The 21,286-nt window shown below is 44.3% G+C and overlaps 1 protein-coding gene across 3 annotated transcripts in view; it reads left to right on the top strand.

Annotated features, from left to right (window-relative positions):
• Positions 1-10,161: 10,161 nt before the first annotated feature.
• CNTN6 (contactin 6) overlaps positions 10,162-21,286 on the top strand; it is a 124,511-nt gene continuing 113,386 nt past the window's right edge. For all 3 annotated transcript variants that reach the window (XM_050313248.1, XM_050313247.1, XM_050313246.1), the window contains exon 1: positions 10,162-10,741. In XM_050313248.1, coding sequence (XP_050169205.1) covers positions 10,738-10,741 — 4 coding nt within the window. In that variant the 5' untranslated portion in view covers positions 10,162-10,737. The remainder of the gene's footprint in view (positions 10,742-21,286) is intronic.

Genomic DNA, 21,286 nt, shown 5'->3' with positions numbered 1-21,286 from the left:
AAACCAGATTGCACCTAAATCAGCTCTTGAACATCAACAGGAATTTGTTTACTGGTAACCTCTTATAACTTTCACTCTGTGTTTTGTTCAATATTCATCAGGTATTTTAAACAGCTCCTGGTCTTTGTGGGGGAGGAAATGATCCATGGGCTCAGAGCAGACACAGGAATTACATATTGTGACCAGAGCTCTCCCAAATCACCATGGGAAAACACGCAATGGGTGGTTAAATGTTGGTGTTTCATTGCCTGGTTACACTTTGCCCTTGTTATTTTGGAAAAAAAAAACCAAAAAACCTCCTAAAAACCCAGACCCAGAGTTTTTCCACCAAGGAAAACGACCCCTGGCTGTGTAAGTGGGCTTCTCCTGGGTAGTGGTTCTGGTTAGGGATTCTTCAATTTAAAATGTGCCTCAGGTTTGATTGGAAAGGCAGGAAACACCTCAGGGACTAAGGAACAAATCGTTTTTCAGAAAGTTCAAATTTATGTTCTTTTTCTCCCAGGGATCTCTTTTAAACCAGGCCAAGGTTATGGTTCAATTATTGGGCATCCAAGAAAAAAAAACTGGAGCTGCTCCACGTCTGCCCAGGACTCCCAGATGCCCACCCAGCACTGTGGAGCACCAGTGTCCAGGGGCTGCTGTGAGGTTTATATGAAATGGCACATGGATTTGTCTCTCTTTGTGAACATCATTAAAGAGCAGCTCCAAATTCCTTCCTCTTGTTTTGGGCAGTTTGTTCAAGACCCAAAAACTGCACTTAATTAAGTCCTAATTTTGAAGAGGTAGGAAAATTTCAACACTAAACTCTGAGCTACCTGTGGAATTTGGGTGATTTTAAGATCTGGTGGTGGTGGGAAGCACTTCAGTTCAGGGCAGAGCCATGTCAGAGTCACGTGAAACCAGCCCCTGGATGCTCCATGGGTTTCTCCCATTAAATTGAGACTGTGGAAGATCCCTTTTTCCTGGGCATGACATGAAAACAAATTAACTTCCAAGGTATTTTGATGTGCTCGTGTATAAATTCTCTGGAATGCTCTCAGTAATTTTACTGGGATTAAAACTGGAGCTTGATATCCTTTCCTAAAATTTATATTTCTTGCAGTTCTTTTTAAGGTTTCCAGAGGGAAAAAGAATTGAAGATTGTAAACCAAGAAGAAAGAGTCTTAAATCCTTTGATTAAACTTTTGTTATAATGGTGAGGACTATCACCTGAAAGGAAGGTTTTATGACTGAAATATCATTAGCTGCTATGACTGAGACGCTTAGTACATGCTATAAATTTCTCTTAACTATTGCTGATACTTAAATATAATCCACATCTAAACCTCACATCCAATCAGCCAACTAATCAACTTTTTAATCAACATTTCACAAGCAGTCTTGACCTCTCTAAGACCACAGCGTTATCAACGATCCCAAAAGGCACCGATCCAAGATTTGAAAATCTGAGGCAGCGCATGGGACTCAGAGAGTTCGGATTTTTATTCAGGATTTTGACCTTGAAACCTCTTGATTCACCAGGCTTGTCAGTGACAGGAGTGAGATCAAGTCCTGGGCATCTGGGGAGCCTCTGGCAGCCTTGTTTCATTGTGCTCAGGAGTCACCAGGGTGCAGATGGCACAGCTGGCACCTCCCCAGCAGTAGGACGATCCACAGGGAGCAGACCTGCTTGCCAAGGGGGTTTCCATGGTGGTTGACAACCATCACCATCACCCAGCCACCTCCAGGGTGGTTTATTCTGGGGATCAGCCCAGCCCCTGAGAACCTGGGATGTGGAGCCCAGGAAAGGGGAAAAGCCATCCCGTGGCAGACATCGCTCAGCTGGTGGAACTCCAGCCAGACGGGTTGGATGTCAAACAACTTGCTTTTCACACCATCAATAGACACATTTGGGTTGTTTTTTCTCCCATGGGATTGAGAATGATAAAACCCATTCATGAGGAGCTCTTCAGGAACAAGGTGGCTCCTCTTTGTTGAGCTGCAGCTGCAGATCTGTGCTCACTGTACTCACAAAAGGCCCCATCTCCATCCCTAATGAGGGATTTCACAAGCTTTAGTCCTGCCTGGTGCTTATCCCTGACCTGGACACAGGTCTGATGTTGAAGCAGACTTGTTCCTCAGAAACCAGTGGAGAAGAATTAATCTAATTGCACGAACACACAATAATACAGACACACATTCCCTCCCTCCTTCTGCCCATTCCACATTCCTGACTAGCCCCAAATCTTCTATCCCAGTATGACCTGTTCCAATTGCTCTCTAGCCCACTGTTATTGACAGTCAGACTGGGGGCTTTTAGCTTTGTCTTTATTCTCCCCAACACCAAACAGCAGAAACCACATTTCTGTGCTCGGCAAAGTTGAGAATAAGAGATTTAATTCCACTTTCAGACATTTAGTTCTAATCTTCTGCTGCCATCAGAGGAAGTTTGAGTAGCCAAGAGATGCCCTGCTTCCAGTGAATGTAATGATGTGCTACTTCAGTGCAAATCTGTGGCAATTCCCTTGTCTTTATCGAGGCAATAAAGAAAACACTCATCAATTTTAGCTGAAGACTTCACACCAGGACTCCCTTTTGTGGTGACAATTACGACCTCCATAACACTGACCTTTTCCAGAACAAGGTTTCAATCACAGATCCAAATTACAGGCGTTTATGACTGGAGATAAAGGAATAAATCCATTAGTGGTGGTAATAATAGTTTAGCTTTTATGCACCGAGTCTCTGCAAGGGGATCTGGTGAATCCTTTGCCAGGGACTCCCAGAACTATTGCTGGAGTGAGGCAGAGCATGGGAAGCTGGATGAGGGATTTGTCACATGGGCTGTACAGTGACCTCTCTTGTTCTACTTCTTGGTGGTTTTAAACAGACCAGAGAAGCTGTGGCTGCTTCTGGATCCCTGGAAGTTTCCAAGACCAGGTGGGAGGGGGCTTGGAGCAACCTGAGCTAGTGGAAGGTGTCCCTGCCCGTGGAACTAGATGATTTTTGAGGTCCATTCCAACCCAAACCATTCTGTGTTCCCCTCTTGCTTCAACAATGGTAGCAATAATGAATAAATTATTAGGAGAACAGAGGCTAAAGGATTAGGCAGGAGCTATTATAGGGATATGTAGAGGATGATATATGGTGTTTACTGGCTGAAATAACAATCAGGCTGATTTAAGTTACCAGCCCTCTCGTAGCACAAGACAAAATTAAAATGAGCTACTGGGAAGTTAATTTGAGATGTTTGCTTTTCCACTACAGTTTATGCACCAAGAGGAGAAAAAAATGGTGTAACAATTCCCCTAAGCAAGTTGAAATAATTGGTGTTAAGGGGATGGGTGCAACTAAATATAAACATCCTGTGTGGAAAGAGACCCTGGTAAATCATTCCTGTCTTCTCTTGAAGAAGGAGGCAGGCAGATTTTGTCCAGGATTAGTTGCACTGATATAAGTTAAATCAATGTTGTTTTAATTGTGGGTGATAACATTTTGTGCCATTTCATAGAGTGATAGAATGGTTTGGGTTGGAAGACACCTTAAAGACCACTCAGTCCCAACCCTCCACCACAGGCAGGGAACCTTCCACTAGACCAGGTTGCTCATTTCATGTTGAGGTTGCAAAATGTTGTTTAATAGGTGCAGGGTTGACTCCTTCAAAATGTAACATTTCATGAAATCAGGAGAAATTTGGGGACTAAGTTTTTAGAACAGCAGCCACACAGGCTGAAGGGAAACTGTTCAAAGATGGGGAGCTCTGGATTTCAGTGTTCAATGTTAAACCTCAGAGGGTCTAGAATCAACCCTGAGATTAGAAAACATCCTATAAAAGGACCAAATGCCCCTCATTTCATACATTCACTAAGGCCAGAAAAGACCACCAAGATCAAATCCAACCTTTCCTCACACTTTTCACCCAACTGCTGCAATTGCAGTTTTCTGGAAGAAGCCCCACAATTCCTGAGTGAGTATTTCCCCTAATTGTTTTATTCTGAACACTTTTCTGCATGAAAATGCTCATCAGCCCACAGGACAAGCTTTTCTTTTATTCAGGTAACACAGCAAGGCTCTGACCTCTCTGACATTTAGGGGGTTTGATCACTGGCACTAAATGCTTAACAAGCAGAGATTTGATTGTGTGGCACCAAGCCTGCATAATTTATTTTTAATAGTCTGATAAAATCCATTGCACTGTTGAAAGATGCATAAAGATTTGGATAGTGGAAAAGGACTCTCCCCTACAAAGATTTACACAAATGGCTGTGTTATGGGAAGAGTGATGGGGTGTTAAACTGCTGGGAACCATTCGAATTAAAGAGAATGGGCTAAATACAGTTGTTTTAAGGAGTCCATGAAAATCAGATGGTTCAATATCCTTCTGAAATAGCCACTTTTATAAGTGCATTCTAAAACTGTAAAATCATTTTCTACAAACACACCTGGTGATAAGGGTTAGAGGGCATGGTGATGTTCAGCCAAAGGATGGACTTGATGATCTTGGGTTTTTTTCCAGCCTTAATGACTCTGTAATTCTGTGAAAACTGTGGTAGTGTCTGACTCCAGTAAAGCAAAATCTCTCTCTGTTTGCTGCTCTTTGTAAGGTTTGTTATCTATTTATATCACCCCTGGGAAACCCCCAAACAGGAGAACGAGCACGGGGTGACACCCACAGCAAACTTCCTGTAGGTTTTCTCTACCATTTTGGGAAGAATCTGCAGGAATAAAACCCTTCCTGAGCTGAGATTTGCCTTCAACTAAGCTGTTTCCTTTGCAAGACTTATCCTTGTAGGCTTATGTGAACCCCTGAAATATATTGGGGGTTTAAAACAGAAAGCCAGACTGATCCTTGATTACAGCACCTCTTATTGAACTTCTACAGGGCAACAGCAACAAGAAATGATCATTTGTGCTGCAAAAACTAACCTGCATCAGTTAGTTTCCATTAGTTGGTTTTCATTCAAGTTCATTATAATCATAAGTGATGGTCTGCTTTAAGAGAGCAGTTTTAATTAAGCTGATCTTTGAGGAGGAAGTTGATGGGATTACATAAAGAGAGCTCTTTTTCATCCTAATGGGAGTTGGGATAACTTTACAAAATTCAATTATTTCTTTCCAAGGCTGCACGAGAAATATTTGGGAAACGACTGAAACAATTCTTAAAGCAAATTATACCACTGTCAGAAAACAAGAAATCAGTGTGTCACAACACGGGGGTATTTCTATACAAAGCATCTCACAGTGGCTCTGTACAGACAATCCCTGTCTGAATATTATATTCCCCATTAAAATTAACTACAACTAGAAAGAGGAGTATTTTCTTTTTGTCACTTGAAATTAAAAAAAAAAAAAACCAAAACAACAATAACCAAATGAAAAATGTCTTCAACCATAATCCAAAGGAGGAGGCAGGAAAATGTTATGTTTTAATTCATCTAAGCTCACTGAGTGCTGTAAAAACCCAGGTACAGCTTTACAGCTTTGGAGATGTCCAAGTAACTACATTTTCTGCAGTAAAGCCAGATCTATAAAATTCCACCCACTGTTCTCATGTATACATTTTTAATAAGTGGATTTTATGTACTGGTTGCCTAAAAGGAGAGCCAATATCACAGCAAGTGTTGTGCCACGGACTCTCCACTGTTTATGTTTTCAGTCAGATCAAATGGTGTTAAAGGCACGAACAGGGGCCTGGGGAGCCCTGGGGGAAAGTGGTTGGATGAACAGAGCTGGGGCAATTCCTTCTCACACTGATCTAAGAGCACTGACATCAACACCAGGCTTTCATTCCACATGCCTTACTATTACCTATAATACTAAGTCATTTACCTGGTCAAGTACAGCTACATTATTGTCCCTATCAGTTTTACTTTTAACAATCCCCAAACTGTGTCTCCACAATCAACAATTACCTGCTTCCTTGCCCTCCTGCTCCAGATGGAGAGCAGGGAAGCAGCTGCTTGGTTGAATATCTTACTGGTGATGGATCCTTCCTTGATGCAACTCCTGACCATTGTTACAGCTCATATTCTATTCTTCAGCAAGTTTTAGCCAGTAAATCCTGGGAATTAAAGCATCATTGCTGCCCTTCACATTCCTGATGTGAATTAAATAATATTTTCTTTGGTGAGGGTTGTTTTTTTTTGTTTGTTTGTTTGATTTGTGCTTTTTTGGGAGCTTGGTTTATAACCTACAGAAAAACAAATACAGAAACATGCTGACTGTATTGAGCACTTTTCTCTCTTTTTCAGGCTCATTTGCACTAAATGTGTTGGTCAGACCTCTATGGTGGAGGGAAGGAGCTTGACAGGACCTCAGCTCAAAGAGGAGCTGAGATTGTGGCTCAGAGTAGATATTAAGCCCTTATTATTTAGATATTCAACTACAAATATGGGTGCAAAGGCTTAAAATAATTTACAATTTTCACTAGCTTTAATATTTGCACACTTCCTTTAATTTGCTTTCACTCTGAGCATCAGTCACCCCCCCAAAATATTAAAAATCAAGATAAAAAGCTGGATTTACAAGTTATTCAAAGGTAACTCTCATCTTACACAGCAACATTTGATTTTTCTCAGGGAAGGTGGGAAGTTTAAGAACTATAGAGTTGATTTGAGTGCACATAGAAATCAGCAGAAACACTCCCCAGCCAAGACTTCTCAGCTATTGCAGACCCAGTTTTCCTCAGAAAACCAATTTTTTTTCTAAAGTGAAATTGATACAGAACAGAAGATGGGGGACAAATATCTGGCAAAAGAGCCTAATATATGAGATTTGAAATGCCCCATGGAATTCAAGGTACAAGTGGAGTAGGACTGCAGGAAACTGCTGAGGAATAAATGGAGCAGGGTGTCCTAAGGCAGGTTGGCAGGAATTGCACATCCTCTCCCATTTCATTAATTCAAGAATTAATGCTCAGTATTAGAACAGAAATTACTTACAATTTCTTACATTGTGCTAATGACATGTAACATGGAAAATGCAAAATGCATGAGGAGGAAGAGTTAAGAAGGTCTCCTAGAAGTGCCATAAGTAAGTTTTATAAGACTCTGTTGAACAGCACAGGGTGGTACCTACTGACATTTGGGTTTCCCAGAGGTCTGGGAGAAACTATGCCTTGACTAGAGAAATAAAATAATGATCCAGAGCCACTGGGGAAATAAATACATTGAAAACAAATTATGTTAGTCAGTGCATCAAAAGCTGCAGCCACTTCAGGAAAATGATGGAAAACTGGAAAGTGGATCACTAAGACTGGCAGTGCTACCAGGAGATGGGTCTGCAGAGGGAACAGGACACTCTGCAAGCACTTCCCAAAGCATGACCCTACAAAGAGTCATTTAGGCTGGAAAAGACCTCCAGGGTCATTGAGTCCCCCCTGTGCCCCATCCCCACCCTGTCCCCAGCCCAGAGCACTGAGTGCCACGGCCAGGCCTGCCTTGGACACCTCCAGGGGACTCCAAACCTCCCTGGGCAGCCCCTGCCAAGGCCTGACCACCCTTTCCAGGGAGAAATTCCTCCTGATGTCCAACCTGACCCTCCCCTGGCACAGTTTGAGGCCGTGTCCTCTCCCTCTGTCTCTTCCCTCTAAGAGCTGCCAAGTAGGAGATAAAAGAAAGCCACGCTTGAAAGGAGTAACTTCATGTGTAGCTGCAGTAACTTCTGTAAATTGAGAGGTCTGCTGAATGATCCTGTTTTAGTCTGGTTTTCTGAGCTCTTTAACTCACAGCTGAGTGACTCCTTGCAGCTGATGCCCGTTAGGTGACATCTGGTACCCTGCACTTACGGCCAGGGATGTTTGTGTAGCCTTCTCCTGCACACAGATGGTGGACATTGATCCACTGACCATTCAGCACAACTGGGAGGTGAAGTAATGAGAGTTCTTTGCAGTTCCCAGGCTCTGTGCTCCTAGTTTTCTCTCCCTCAAGGCAAATCAATGCAAAAATGTGACCCACTTATCTGATATCTCACATCCAGGAAGGTACAACCACAAACACAACCCTAAAAATCTGAAGACACCACACAGGTGGTATCTTCTCAGATGGGTTTTTTTTTCTTTTTAAAAGAAATAAAATTAAAAATTAGAAAAACAAACACAGACACAAAAATAAAACCAATAGACACATTCCACACAAAACCCTGAAGAAAACAAAAAGAAATGTAGAATGAAGGTCACTGTAATTGTCTTGATAACAAAGGCTGTTCAACGATAATTGCATTTGTCCCTGTTGTCAAAACACAAACTGAATCCAGTAACACAACCAGACATATCAAAAATAACTTCAATAAAAGTCTTCATAATCCTTTTTGCTTATACTTTTTAAATTTCCTTGTCCAGGTATTTCCAGTCAGGGCTACCATTCCAGTCCCAGGGGATAAAGAGCTTCCAGTTCCATTATAGAGAAACACCCAGGTATTGATTGGAGCATCTCCCACACCAGTCAGAACCAGGACACAAAGTGTTGAAACCTGTTCTGATGTGGAAAAAGGGAAAAAATCCTTCCAGGGATGGGGCAGCCACAGCTTCTCTGGGCAACCTGTGCCAGTGCCAAGGGCCACCCTCACAGGGAAGAGGAATTTCTAAAATATTTTCCTCCATTCTCAGTTGGAAATTGAAAAGTTTTAACAGCATTACTTTCCTCAGCAACTGAGAGATTCTGTTCCCAGTCTTGTTAGACAGGAAAGGCATAAGCAAAATAGTTTATTTTGACAGAGAAAAGACTAGATTTCTGTAAAAACTTTTAAAATTGGTGAGGAGAAGCTCAGGTTAAATTTGTTGCAAGCAACTTTTTGTCTATTTACTCTCGATACCACTTAGAAAAAGCCCTGTAATTATTTTAAAGAAATTTCTAATGAGGAAATACCTAAAATTCCATTTTAAATTTCATTCCTAATTAAAAATAGAGCTGCTAATTATAATGCCTATCTCCTTTAGAAGGTGCTGCAAGGCTTAATTAATTGTCGGTAAAGCTCATTTGAGGAGCTCACAGGATGGAAGTGGAAAATTGTTTATGTTAATCAGGAGGATGGCTATGAGAGCTCTGGAATGGGAGGGGAGAGCTCACCATGGGGATGGAATGGGACTTCTGGGCACATCCCATGAGGTCCCACAGTCCTGTTGTCCCCATTTTACAAATGAATACGAGGCCAGGACAGCTGAGGTGCTTCCAAGGTCATAAGTCCTTCAAGGAAGTTGGGTTGAATCCAGGCCACTTAGATCAGGGTCAGTGTACCATCCTCCTCTGCAAATAGAAGCTTCTTGCTCTCCTCTAAGGAAGAACATCACCCTCACTTTCTGTCCTGCTCCTGTCACTTCATCTTTCTCCGAAGGTGTCTCAATTATCAGCCCCCTCAGGTAAGAGCAGCCTCATCGTGGCCTGTGTGTGGGCTGACACAGAGCACAGGGGTTCAGTCTCCCTGCCCCTCAACACATCCAGACCACACCTGGGCAAGGCAAGAAGCTGCCCAAAAATCACAGAATCATTCAGGTTGGAAAAGACCTCTGAGATCACCAAGTCCCCCCTGTGCCCCATCCCCACCTTGTCCCCCAGCCCAGAGCACTGAGTGTCACATCCAGTCCTTCCACTTGCCATTGCTTGGACAGGCAGGCATTTAATCCATCACTAACTAAGGAGTTTACACCAAGAGGACATAAAAACATCGTGAAGAAACATCTGTGGCATAATTGCACTTTTCACAACAGAAATATTCCAATAACTGATGTTTTCTGGATATTAGGAAGAAGTTCTTCCCTGTGAGGCCCTGGCACAGGCTGCCCAGAGAAGCTGTGGCTGCCCCATCCCTGGATGTGTCCAAGGCCAGGTTGGAGTGGGGCTTGGAGCAACCTGGGCTAGTGGAAGGTGTCCCTTCCCATGGCAGGGAGTGGCACTGGATGATCTTTAAGATCACTTCCAACCCAAACCATGCTGTGGTTCTATGATACAACCAACTTTTGCTCACTAACAGGAGGACATTCTCCTGCCTGAGCTCTGCATTTGACCCCTGCTGAAAAACTCCTAAGAGGGAAAATGGGAATTTAAGAAGTTCTGAGGTTCATTTGTTATCAAAATCTACGTCTGTGCCTCTTTAAACAAACAAGTCCCTCCTTTTTTTTGTTTAAATATGTCAAATTTGGAGGGGCAGTTAAATGTTTATGGGGTCAGTCAGTGCTGGGATGGGATCTGAGTGACAACTCATTCTATGAGCTCAATCTTAGGGGGAGACCCAGGACTAAACAAAATCATTTCCATTCCTCATCTAAACCTAATACCGAGTCCTGACCCAGTTTTTGGGGAGAGAGGCTCGTGATTACCTGACAGGAGCTCATATTTGTAGGAGAGGAACAGCAAGAGCACATTTAATCTTTCATGCTCCTGGTCCGACAGCTGCACTTTCGCTCGCTCAGCTTTCTCCAAGGATGAGCAACGCAGAGCTAATTCTTATCCACCCCAAATTTCCAGACAGGAATATGCCAAAGCTGTAGGAGCTGTTTATCTGCCTGGAGCACTGGCTGCGTGGGTCCTGGCTGGAGCACACCGGGAAAGCCGTGTGTTTCACGGTTAATTCCAGGGGAAGAGCCACGCAATGCTCGGTGGATAAAAGGCTTGTAGTCCCAGCTGGGAAAACAGTTCCATTATCTCCCAGCTGCACAGACCTTCCATACGGCTCCGTTCTGCCTGGATGAACACTGTGCCTTGCTGAGAGCCTGAGACAGTCCTGCAGAAAATTGTAAAGATCCTGAGACATTTCCCTGCTCAGATGTGTAAGTACAGAATTGTGCTGTCTGCTGCAATGTGAATAATGCTGGGGAGCTGCCTGTGCTGGGGTGGGTTTTTCTCTCCTTCCTCAGTGATTTTCATCAGCATGAGGGGGAGAGAAGGAAGAAAATTCGCTGCTTTATTTCTGCTGTGTGTCTGGAAATGGCTGGTGCTCCAAATGTGTACGTTCTTGGGAGAAAAAAAAAGCCCTATATAATGAATTTGTATTCATGTGAGGCAAACAGAGAGACTGTGCAGGAACAGACACCACAGGTATTTTATTGGAGTCTCTCACGGCTCTGTGCTGCAGTAAAACGGACAACACAGAGGATGACAGTGCTAATTTTGGCACTTTCATATGACTTTCTACGGCATATTAAAAGATGAAGTGGGTAATGAGAGCCTAACCTAATTCCTGCCAGCTGAAGGTGTCAAAGCAATAAACATCAATCTTCAGGAAAATTTAGGTAAGTCCTAAAAAAGGAAAGTTTTCCCTGTTGCTCATTTGAACCATTAAAGAAAAATACAAAGCAAGTTCACAGCTTCTATACTGAACTTTGGGTTTGCAGGAGTGTTAGTTTTGATGTTGTTATTTATTTACACCGTATGACACAGCTTTAAAGGAAAAGTAATACTGTATAAAAAGTTTTGGAAGTCTGTGGTTGCAGAAGCAACTGCTTGACTAAGGTATTATATTAAATAGTATATTCCCATGGTGCTTTTTGGGTGAATCCTTGGATTCAGACCATTGTGGCAGGTGTAAAAGGGCTCCTCCAGCAGCTTTTGCACAAGCAGCTCCATGTTAACAATTTCCTGCAGCACTTATGGAGCTGAATGATTAAACAAGATGCAAGCACCCTGCAGCCTGTGCAAATAACACTGAGTTGGCCTTTTGTCAGCACCGCAACCGTTTGCAGATAAACATTAGGAGTTAAAATCACTGTATTTAGTCCTCTGAAGGAGCATTTCCTTCTCCCCTCTTTTTATTTTTACCCTCCAAAGAGAGGAGACCTCTCACTTCCACACTCAGCATTCATAAAGTTCTGAAAGTTCAGAGAATTTTTATGTGTGTGCAAGGAAAGCCTGCAGTGTTTGTGATTCCAGGCACCACCTGCCCACAAATAACCCATCTTCATCAGCCAGCTTTGGCTTTGGTGCTCCAGAGGCACTATGTCAGTGTTTCACATTCCAGGAGTCTCTGCTTCAGAGGTTTTATGACACTAAAAAGTCCCAAATCAGTACCTGTATGAAGTTAGCAACAACCATAGATCACATTTTATTGTGTAAAAAAGAATGTATACCTATGTATGCAGCTGGAGTTTTCAAATGCTGCTGAGTTACTGATGGCCACGGATTTTTTACAAGTTTTACCTTCCACCCTGAGGATAAAATGGTAAATAACATCTAACAACTTAAAGTGCTTTAAATTAAACAGGAGACATGACTTTTTTCCTTTTCTTCCAGCTTTATTATCACTATTTAAAAGGTCTGTGGGGTATAATAAGCTCCTCTAAAATTAATTTCTTGCCATCGAGGCAAATATTTCCTTTAGAGAACAAAGTGCCAGCGTCCCCAGGGGGACCCAAAACACAAAGTTGTGTGTTTGCACGGTGTGGGCACAAGGCACTATTTGTGTTTGGACAGAAGATGTTCATTAGATGTTTGTCTTGTAGGTGGGGTTAGATCAGCTCTCCAAAATAGCCCCAAATTTGTGTTTTCCCCCCAGAACCGTGTTAGCTGCATGTTACTACAAGGCAAAATCGCTTCTGCTTAAAACTGAGTTTATTCCAGAAGATTGCCACAGATTGGCCTCTGTTATCCCCTGTTCAAATGCTGCTCACCTTTTTGGAGCTTGCTCAGGGAAACCAAGACACTCAAACCTCTTCCTGCTGCTCCCCCAGTCTCCCACCCTGTCCCTGCTTGGACCCAGCTCTCCTGACCTCTGTGAAGGACCAGAATCCCAGGGAATGCTCTTAGACCAGGAAGTCTGGCTCAAAAACTCCTTCATTCCTTCCTCCCAAAGGCTCCACTCAGAACTGACTATAACTATGTCCACTTGTAGCTTAAATTTTCTACGTGAGAGGCAAAGTCTCTTGGAGAAGTGAAGGCACAAAGAACTTCAGGCACAGTTTTACAGCTGCCACCCCCCCGTGTGGTAAATGCCACCTCTGGGACTCTGCTTTGTAGCAACACACCAATATTTAGATGATTAGGTGACCTTATTTTCATCCACAAACATCAGATCTCACAAATCTCTTATTTACACAAAATCTCTCTACAAGTGCAGGATATACAAGATAAGAACACCATGAAAAAAAAAAAAACCAGAGCAAAGTATCCTCAAGTACCTCAAACACAGTAAATAGGAACAACCCCAAGCAAAATAGATCAGGATATTGTACTTAACAGCTTTTGAGGAAAAAAACCCACACAAAACTAGCATGAGACAAAGCGTCAGAGTTGTGGAAGATCCCACCACACTGCTGGGAGGTTTCCAATCAGACCAGGGCAGCACAAAGAGCCAGCGAGATGTTTTTGCACAAAACAAGGCATGGGGACTTGCAAACATCAATACCAAAGGATCTGAGAGCTCCAGAAAGAGGCAGAGAGGAAAAGGTTGAGTTTTTTTCCATACCTTTCTGCTCCCAGCTCTGTCTCCTCTCTTCCAGGAAGGTCCTGCTGGGCTCCCAGCCCAACTGCAGCACCTCCAACTATGAGTGTGTCTGGTAAATCAGGTGCAGCTGCTCAGCACTTCCTGCTGCTTTTATTCTTGAGGGTAAAAGGTGTTTCCACCCACTTGTTCTGGGAGTGCAAAGATAATTGTCCCATCTTATCCCAGCCTTCCAGTCCCTGAAGGGGCTCTAGGAGAGCCAGAGGGGGGTTTTGGACAAAGGACATGAAAGGACAGGACAAGGGAGAATGGTTTCCCACTGCCAGAGGGCAGGGTTAGATGGAATATTGGGAAGGAATCCTTCCCTGGGAGGGTGGGGAAGCCCTGGCACAGGTTGCCCAGAGAAGCTGTGGCTGCCCAATCCCTGGAAGTGTCCAAGGCCAGGTTGGAGCACCCTGGGCTAGTGGAAGGTTCCAGGGGATTGGAACAAAATAGTCTTTAAGGTCCCTCCCAACCCAAACAATTTTATCATTCTATGATCTCGTGTTTTCATTCATTTTGGGGGTCTTTGTGTTCTGGGTTTCCTGCAAGAGGAAAAACTCCACAGCCTGCAGTGCTCAGGAGAATGTCTGAGAGAGAGGGAGGGGGAGGAGGGAGTTGGAGAGAAGAGGAATTTCCCTCACTTACACCCTCTAATATATTTTTAGCCTATAAAGACAAGAAGAAATGGATGGAGTCAGTCAGAAAGGCAGTTTGTTTTATTAAAATTCTTGACAGCATCTGCTGCAAGGCTCTTGTTAAAAGAGATGGAAAACATCAGAAAGATGAGGGAGAAACAGTGTTATGTCCTTGCTCTTTACACAACATAATAATGTGGGAATGAGTATAATTGGCTTCCAGATCACTGTTTTTATGAGCCATGTACAAACACAAGTGACCCACTGCCCAGGTACACAATAACCCTCCCTGGACTCTCATCACACTCTCACCAGAGGCTTCTCAAACAAATAAAACCAGATTGCCTAATTTTTATAAACTAAGTGCTCATCTTTTTCTGGACACCCATAAGATCCATTTTATATAAAGGACTCCTCAGAAAAAAGATGAGACCTGTTTCATATTTGATAATGAATTAAGTTCTCCCATGGCTGTAACCAGAGCATGAGGATCCCAAGTCCCTCTCTTTGGTGATATCTGCAGGGAATAATCTCTTATTAAACTTATTAAAAATCTCTTATTGAGCTTGTCTCTTATTAAATAGTGGAAGGCTGGCTGGAAAACAAGGAACCTCTGCTATAAAAATGGTGTAATTTCCTCCATTCCCATTCCAGCATGGAAGGGGCTGAAGTATCCTGTCCCAGAGGAGCTGGTGGTCCAGCAGTCAGGGCTCTCATCCCACCTCTGTAAACTTTTGATGTGCAAAAAGAAAAAAAGATGAGTGGTTCATTTGCAAGTCTGCCTTGGGTAGATCAAACCCTTTCTCTTGAGGGTTTTTCCAGAGGCAAAATGATCAAAGCCTGGGGTAGGGCTGCCCACAGAGCCAGCAGGCATTTTATGCTTCGTCCTGTCCCACTGCCTTGTCTGTTATGAGGTCAGCCCACTAAAAATAGGTCTGTCTGGGGCACAAAATGTTTGTCACTGTTTCTGAAACCCATCATGTACTTCACCACCACAAATCCATTTCTCCCAGATGTTCCCTCTCAAGCAGAGCATGCAGTGAGTTTGGTGTATACAAGTGGTGCTTTTGGTGAGAGAAACAGAGATTAAAAGCACTGAAGTTTCTGCAACTTCATCTCTTCAAGCACTTGCTGATAATCCTACCATGAAATTACAAAACCAGCGGGGCCAGAGCAAACCTCACTGCAAATTGTGCTTCCTCCATTTGTAAAGGAGTCCAGATAAAGTGTCGATTTTTATCACCTAAATTAGGCAGCTGTGCCACGTGGGCTATCCAGCTCCCACCCCTCGGCTGGAAACTCCCAGCTGTGTTGGTAAAACAGAATTTGGGCTTGTGTGCAGTGATCTGTGGTCCAATCCTGCTTTCCCAGTGTCCCACAGCTCCATGAAGGGAACCCACAAGGAATCTGGAGAGGGACTGTCCATAAAAAACTGGAGTGGTAGGACAAGGGTGGGTCCAAACTGAAAAAAAGTAGGTTTAGATTGGAAATTAAGAAGAAACCCTTTACTGTGAGGGTGGTGAAGTGGGAGTGTTCAAGGTCAGGTTGGAAAACCTTGTCTGATGGAAGGTGGAGCTGAGCTCCTCTCTAGAACTGATTTGCAGGGTTTTCTGAGTCACACACAGGCTCTCCTGAGAGAAACTGGGGATGTCTCATGCCTGGGAGTGTCCAAGGTCAGGTTGGACGGGGCTTGGAGCATCCTGGGCTGGTGGAAGGTGTCCCTGCCCATGGCAGGGGCTTGGACTGAAAAGAGCTTTAAGGTCCCTTCCAGCCCAAATCATTCCATGATTCTGAGATTCCAAAGAGTCCATTCTTGAGGCAAATAAGCATCTAATTCTCAGTGTGGGGCCGTTCTCAGATCCAGCACACACAGCCTTGGAGAGCCACGCTGGGCATCCAGACTGACCCCCAGCACAGCTGCTGATCCTCCCTCGTGCCTCAGTTCCTTGGCATGCCTGTCAGCAGCCACTCTTACAGCTCCTTCTGGTGCTTCAGAGTCAGATGAACCCTGGCTGGTGTCTGCTGGGAGCTGGTTTACACCTGGCACTGTCGCTGGTCCTGCGGCGTTTAAGCTCTCCCCAGGCTGATGACATCGCGCTCATTTCCTGAATTCAGCCACTCAGCCCCACAAGGCTTTGTTTTCCTGGGGCTGGTGGTAGCAGGGAAGCTGTGCAGTCACCAGGGATCCGGGTGGAGAGGAAATTTCTCTCTCCCAGGGATTGTTTTGGCGGGGGTTTAGCGAGAGCTCTTGGGCTGCAGGGCGGGTTGGAGGTTTCACCCCTGTTGTGCTCGCTTAAACTGCCACCTTCCCCTCAGCTCTGATATCATGAGTGATGACACATTGCTGAGGCCTCTCCACACAGCTCACCCAGCCCTTCCTGGAGCTGTCACACAAAGCTGAAAGCCGCATATATATATTTTTATATATATTTTTAACCCTCTCTTTTCCAGTGTTATTCACTCTCAAGCTACTGGAGGTGCAGGTCTAATTTCACTGCCCTAACCCCACTCTGGTCCCTCCATTCCACTGTATTTTCAGTCCTAGCTCAATTTTCCCACCCAAAAACCCCAAACTGAATAGCAATATTTACTAACCATATAACTGTGTAATGCCTGAGCAGCTGCATATGCATCTTTTTGATGAGGATAAAGTCACAAAGACTTGTCAGAGGGATCTTTTACTTGCAGGGAAAAATCTCTGTTTTCCTACATAATTGGAATAGGAACAGTTTTATTCATGTATTCTTTTTGCAAAAACCTTGGCTAGTGGAAGGTGTCCCTACCCTTGGCAGGGGGTTGGAATGAGATGATCTTTAAGGTCCCTTCCAACCCAAACCATTCTATGATTTATAAACCTCACATAAAATAAACAAACAAACAGCCTCATTTTCCAAGGACAGAATTCTGGTGGAACTGAATGTACTGTGGATATTTGTTGTCGTTGCTGTTTAAGCACCAGGCAGCTCTGAGCAGGACAAAGCCAGGCTGTGCCTGTGTAAACATTCCCTGTGGAACACACCTGGCCCAGGCAGGAGGGGAGAAATGGAGGTACAGGGAGAAAGGATGAGGTGGTGGAATCTCCGTCCCATGACGTGGCACTCTGGGCTGGGTGACGAGGTGGTGATGGCTCAAAGGTTGGACTTGATGATCTCAGAGGTCTTTTTCAATAGTTCTGTGGTTCTTTGACATGCTCCTTGCTCAGGTGTGGCCCCCTGAGAAGCAGGAACCAGAGCTGTGACTGGGTCCTTGGTGTATCCTCGATGTCCTCTTGCTTTCCACTGCCCAACAAAGACTCCTGCTCCAGGATCCCCAGGTCTCACACAAGCTTTTCTTTCCTCTCTTTGCTGGGGGCAGCTGAGCTAAAGGTTTATTGCACCATTTGTCCACTTTCCATATATGTTTCTGCCTGTTAATAGGATTATTCACCCCCTGTGCTGCTGCCCTGCCCCAGACACCACTTTGGGCCATCAGTGCCACAGGGACCGTCCTTGCTGCAGCATCAGGGATGTTTCCTCCCCCACTGCTGCTCCTCTCCAGTTTTGATTCCATCTGAGACATCACCTTGGCTTTTAGTAGCTGCCTGAAGCAAAGGAGAATCCTGGCTTATGAACCTGCTCACAATTGCGGCACTTCCAGCCAGGAATAAACTGTTCTTAACCTAAATACTCCTCTGAGGACACTGAGCTTGGGGGAAGATACATAACTGTGCTGTATCTGGTGCAAGCAGGGATAAGTGAGCCTGGTGTGCACTGGATAACTTGGGAAAGCGGTTGGGAAGAGAGGGGAGGGAAAGAAGAACAGTGGTGAGCACAGATAAACAATAATGACCTCTTTGTGTTGTAGTAAATGTAAGGTTTTCAAATAAAGCATAAACTACTGCAGCTAGAGAGGCTGTAAAGGCATCCCAAATAAAAGTTTTGTCCGAAGGCAGCTCAAAAAATGCCTCAAGAGGGAGGAAAACTCCCCTTCCCCAGTGAGGGGGAGGTGGGGCTGTGGCTGGTGCTGGGGTCACCACGGTGGGTGCTCCCCATCACCCTCCTGCCAGCTCAGGGTGGGCACCACGGGGGGGCAGAGCCTACAGAGCAATTAAAGTGGCAAATCAAAGAGGGATTAAAATGACAGAGCAAAGTGGGCAAAGCTCAGTGCAAGGAGCAGCACTGGAGGTGCATTCAGATCGTTCACATCTGGCATGAAATGGGTGCACTCTCAGCTGATGTGGAGCTCAATTTGCAGGGAAAGTGGTTTTGCATTTTAATGCAAAATTCCCCTAAGGTGAGCCAGGGTCTACTCCTATATCTTCTAGAAATCTTGATAACTAAGACTTCAGGAAATGCTGTTGGTATTTTGGGATGCTCTGGGGAAGGCCATGGGGAGTGCTAGTTGGTATTATTCTGCACTGGATGTATTTCAGTGTTAATTGTACAGCTTTGCTGGGAGATTACCAGTTTTAAAGTTAGTCTTATGGCAGGTGCTGAATAATGCATGATATTAAACTTTGGGACAGGGATTCAGGGGATTGATTTGGAAGACATAGGTGTGAGATACCCAAAACTGAACTTCTGTCAAAAATCAGGAGAATAAAAGTTAGGTTTGAAGTGCAAGAACTGACAAAAAGCACCTTACTCACTGATTCAGGCAAAATAGAAATGACTAACCCTGTCACGATTTTGCCTCTTTGTCTGGCTGACTTTCTCAGCAAGATTGATTCAAAATCCATCTAAGCCCTGAAAGGAATTAGCAGGAAACCACTTTGTATGACAATGCTGAGGGGGTGGGTCGAGCAGCCAGAGAACCAGCAGCAATACCCAAAAATAAAGCCCAGGCCCTGCCTAACCAGGGGGCCTGTTCAGTTCAGTGGAGTGTGAGTAAGTCACACAAATCTCTCACCTGAACCCACAGAAGCAAAAGAAGAATTTTAAGAGAATAAAACCCAATTTAGAATTTTTTTTTTTTTTTGAGGTCATAAAATCATAGAATCACAGAGTGGTTGGCAAACAGGCCAAAATCAACCATGAAACATTGATGGGTATCAGGAATACCTGGGGAATGCCTGTGACACTTGAATGAGTTAAAAGTAGCAAGGAAATGGAATTTGGAACAGGCTGCTCAGGGCAGGGGTGGAGTCTCCATCCCTGGAGGGGTTTAAAAGCTGTGTAGATGTGGCACTTGGGGACATGGGTGAGTGGTGACCTTGGCAGTGCTGAGTGAAAGGCTGGACTCAGTCTGAGAGAGCTTTTCCAGCCCTAATGATTCTGTGATTCTAAGTACAAATGACACCAAAGTAAAACCAGGTGAGATCTCTTTTAGTGACATTCCTTATGGGACCTCACAATTCAAAACCATATTGGACAAATCAGGAGGCTGAGAATGGAAAATTTATGAAGAAAATACATCAGGAGAAGGACAATTTAAACAAAACCTTGTGAATAATCTTAATTCTATGTTTTTTGTCTGTATGTGGGGACACCCTAGAAAGTGACCCACATTTGGGGGTGAGAGAGGGGGAAGAGGAGACTCCTCAAGGCTGTGCCCTCCTACCCATCTCGCTCCTCTGAGGTGGGTGAAAGCTCCTCTGTGGGGACTGCAAATATCCAGCTGTTTTTACTATAAAAAGAGGCTAAATTTGCTTCCTAAACCCAACCCTCTCCCCAGCAGCAAAGGGATCCCTTTCTTAACTGACTGGTTTTATCCTATATTTTAACTGAGCGTGGAATGGGGTGTAAGGACAGGGTTATAAAAGGGGTTCAGAGGAAAGCAAGAGTTGAACCCAAATCTCTGGGGCCTGGTTAAGGCAGTAGCACTATCAGAGACCATCCTGGAACCATCTCTTGTACCTTTTGTCCACTGCCAGCCCGAGCAGTGTTATCAGTGTTGGATGAAGCAGTTGAGGGAGCAGCCAAAATTTACACCATCACAGGACAAACAACCACCTCAAATGGCCCAAAACTTATCCGTGGCAGACTACAAGTGACCTGAGAGCTGACCTGAGCATGGCCACATTGTTCTGCCTGAAATCCTCCTGCATTTATGCAGAATGGGGTTAATTTTCAGTCTCTCGTGCCAGGTCAACAACTGTGGCCTGAAATAGATGTTTAGCTTAATTTCTGCTTATTTTTTTCCCACGTGTTTTAGTGGTCCATTTTTTTTGCATCAAGCCTAATAGCTGTATCCACCATTACAGATGCAATGTTACCTGTCACACCTCTCCCCCCAGCTCATTTATTCTGAAGGACAGAGCTATAATTCATCAGGAGCAGACACTGATTATTGAAGTGGATAATTGCACAGGCCTGGTGATCAACCCTGGGCAAGGCCTGGTCCAACAGCCAGGTTCAAACACGACAAATGTGGGGGCAGGGAAGGTGGTTGCTGTTGATGGGATGCTTTGTGCTGTTTAAAGTGAATCCTGGAATATTGAGTGTGAAATACTGGTGTCTCAGACTCATTGGTCAAATGCATAGCTACTATTGCCCCAAAATCATACAATCCTGGGATGGTTTGGGTGAGAAGGGACCTTAAAGCTGATCCAGTTCCACCCCCTGCCATGGGCAGGGACACCTCCCACTGCCCCAGGTTGCTCCAAGCTCTCTCCCACCTGGCCTTGCCTTTTTCTAGTTGGAATAATACTAATTAATGCCAGTTTGTGCCTCACCTCCTTGCTTTAAGGATCAGTGGCTTTTATTGCACATTTCTGTAAAGAATTGCTATTCTGTAAAGAATAATTGCAGCCCTTCTACATTATATATATAAAGTCCTTCTACTTTCAAGATATCTGTATATATTTAGATAGATATAGATATAAATTCAGTCAGAGACAAACATTCCTAGGAATCCAATCAATGGCCTTTCCCTGGATGAAGCCTTTCCTTCATGCCTACGAGAAGGATGGAGAGGGACTTTTCACAAGGACATGCAGTGATAGCCCAAGAGGAATGGACTTCAGCTGAAGGAGGGTAGGTTTAGATGGGATATTGGGAAGAAATTCTTCCCTCTGAGAGTGGGCAGGCCCTGGCACAGGTTGCCCAGAGAAGCTGTGGCTGCCCCTGGATCCCTGGGAGTGTCCAAGGCCAGGTTGGATGGGGCTTGGAAAACCTTGTCTGGTGGAAGGTGGAGCTGAGCTCCTCCCTGGAGCTGATCTGCAGCGTTTCCTGTGTCACAAACAGGGAAGGGACAACCTGATCTCTTGGCTGTTGCCAGTAATTTGTATTTTCAGAGATATCTCTGGTGGCTAAACTGTTAAAACCCACTGTAACAGATATTTC

The sequence above is a fragment of the Myiozetetes cayanensis genome, unplaced genomic scaffold (genome assembly GCF_022539395.1).
Source record: "Myiozetetes cayanensis isolate MyiCay16 unplaced genomic scaffold, myiCay2020 scf18, whole genome shotgun sequence".
NCBI classification, from domain to species: domain Eukaryota; kingdom Metazoa; phylum Chordata; class Aves; order Passeriformes; family Tyrannidae; genus Myiozetetes; species Myiozetetes cayanensis.
This window is presented reverse-complemented; position numbering and strand designations above follow the sequence as displayed.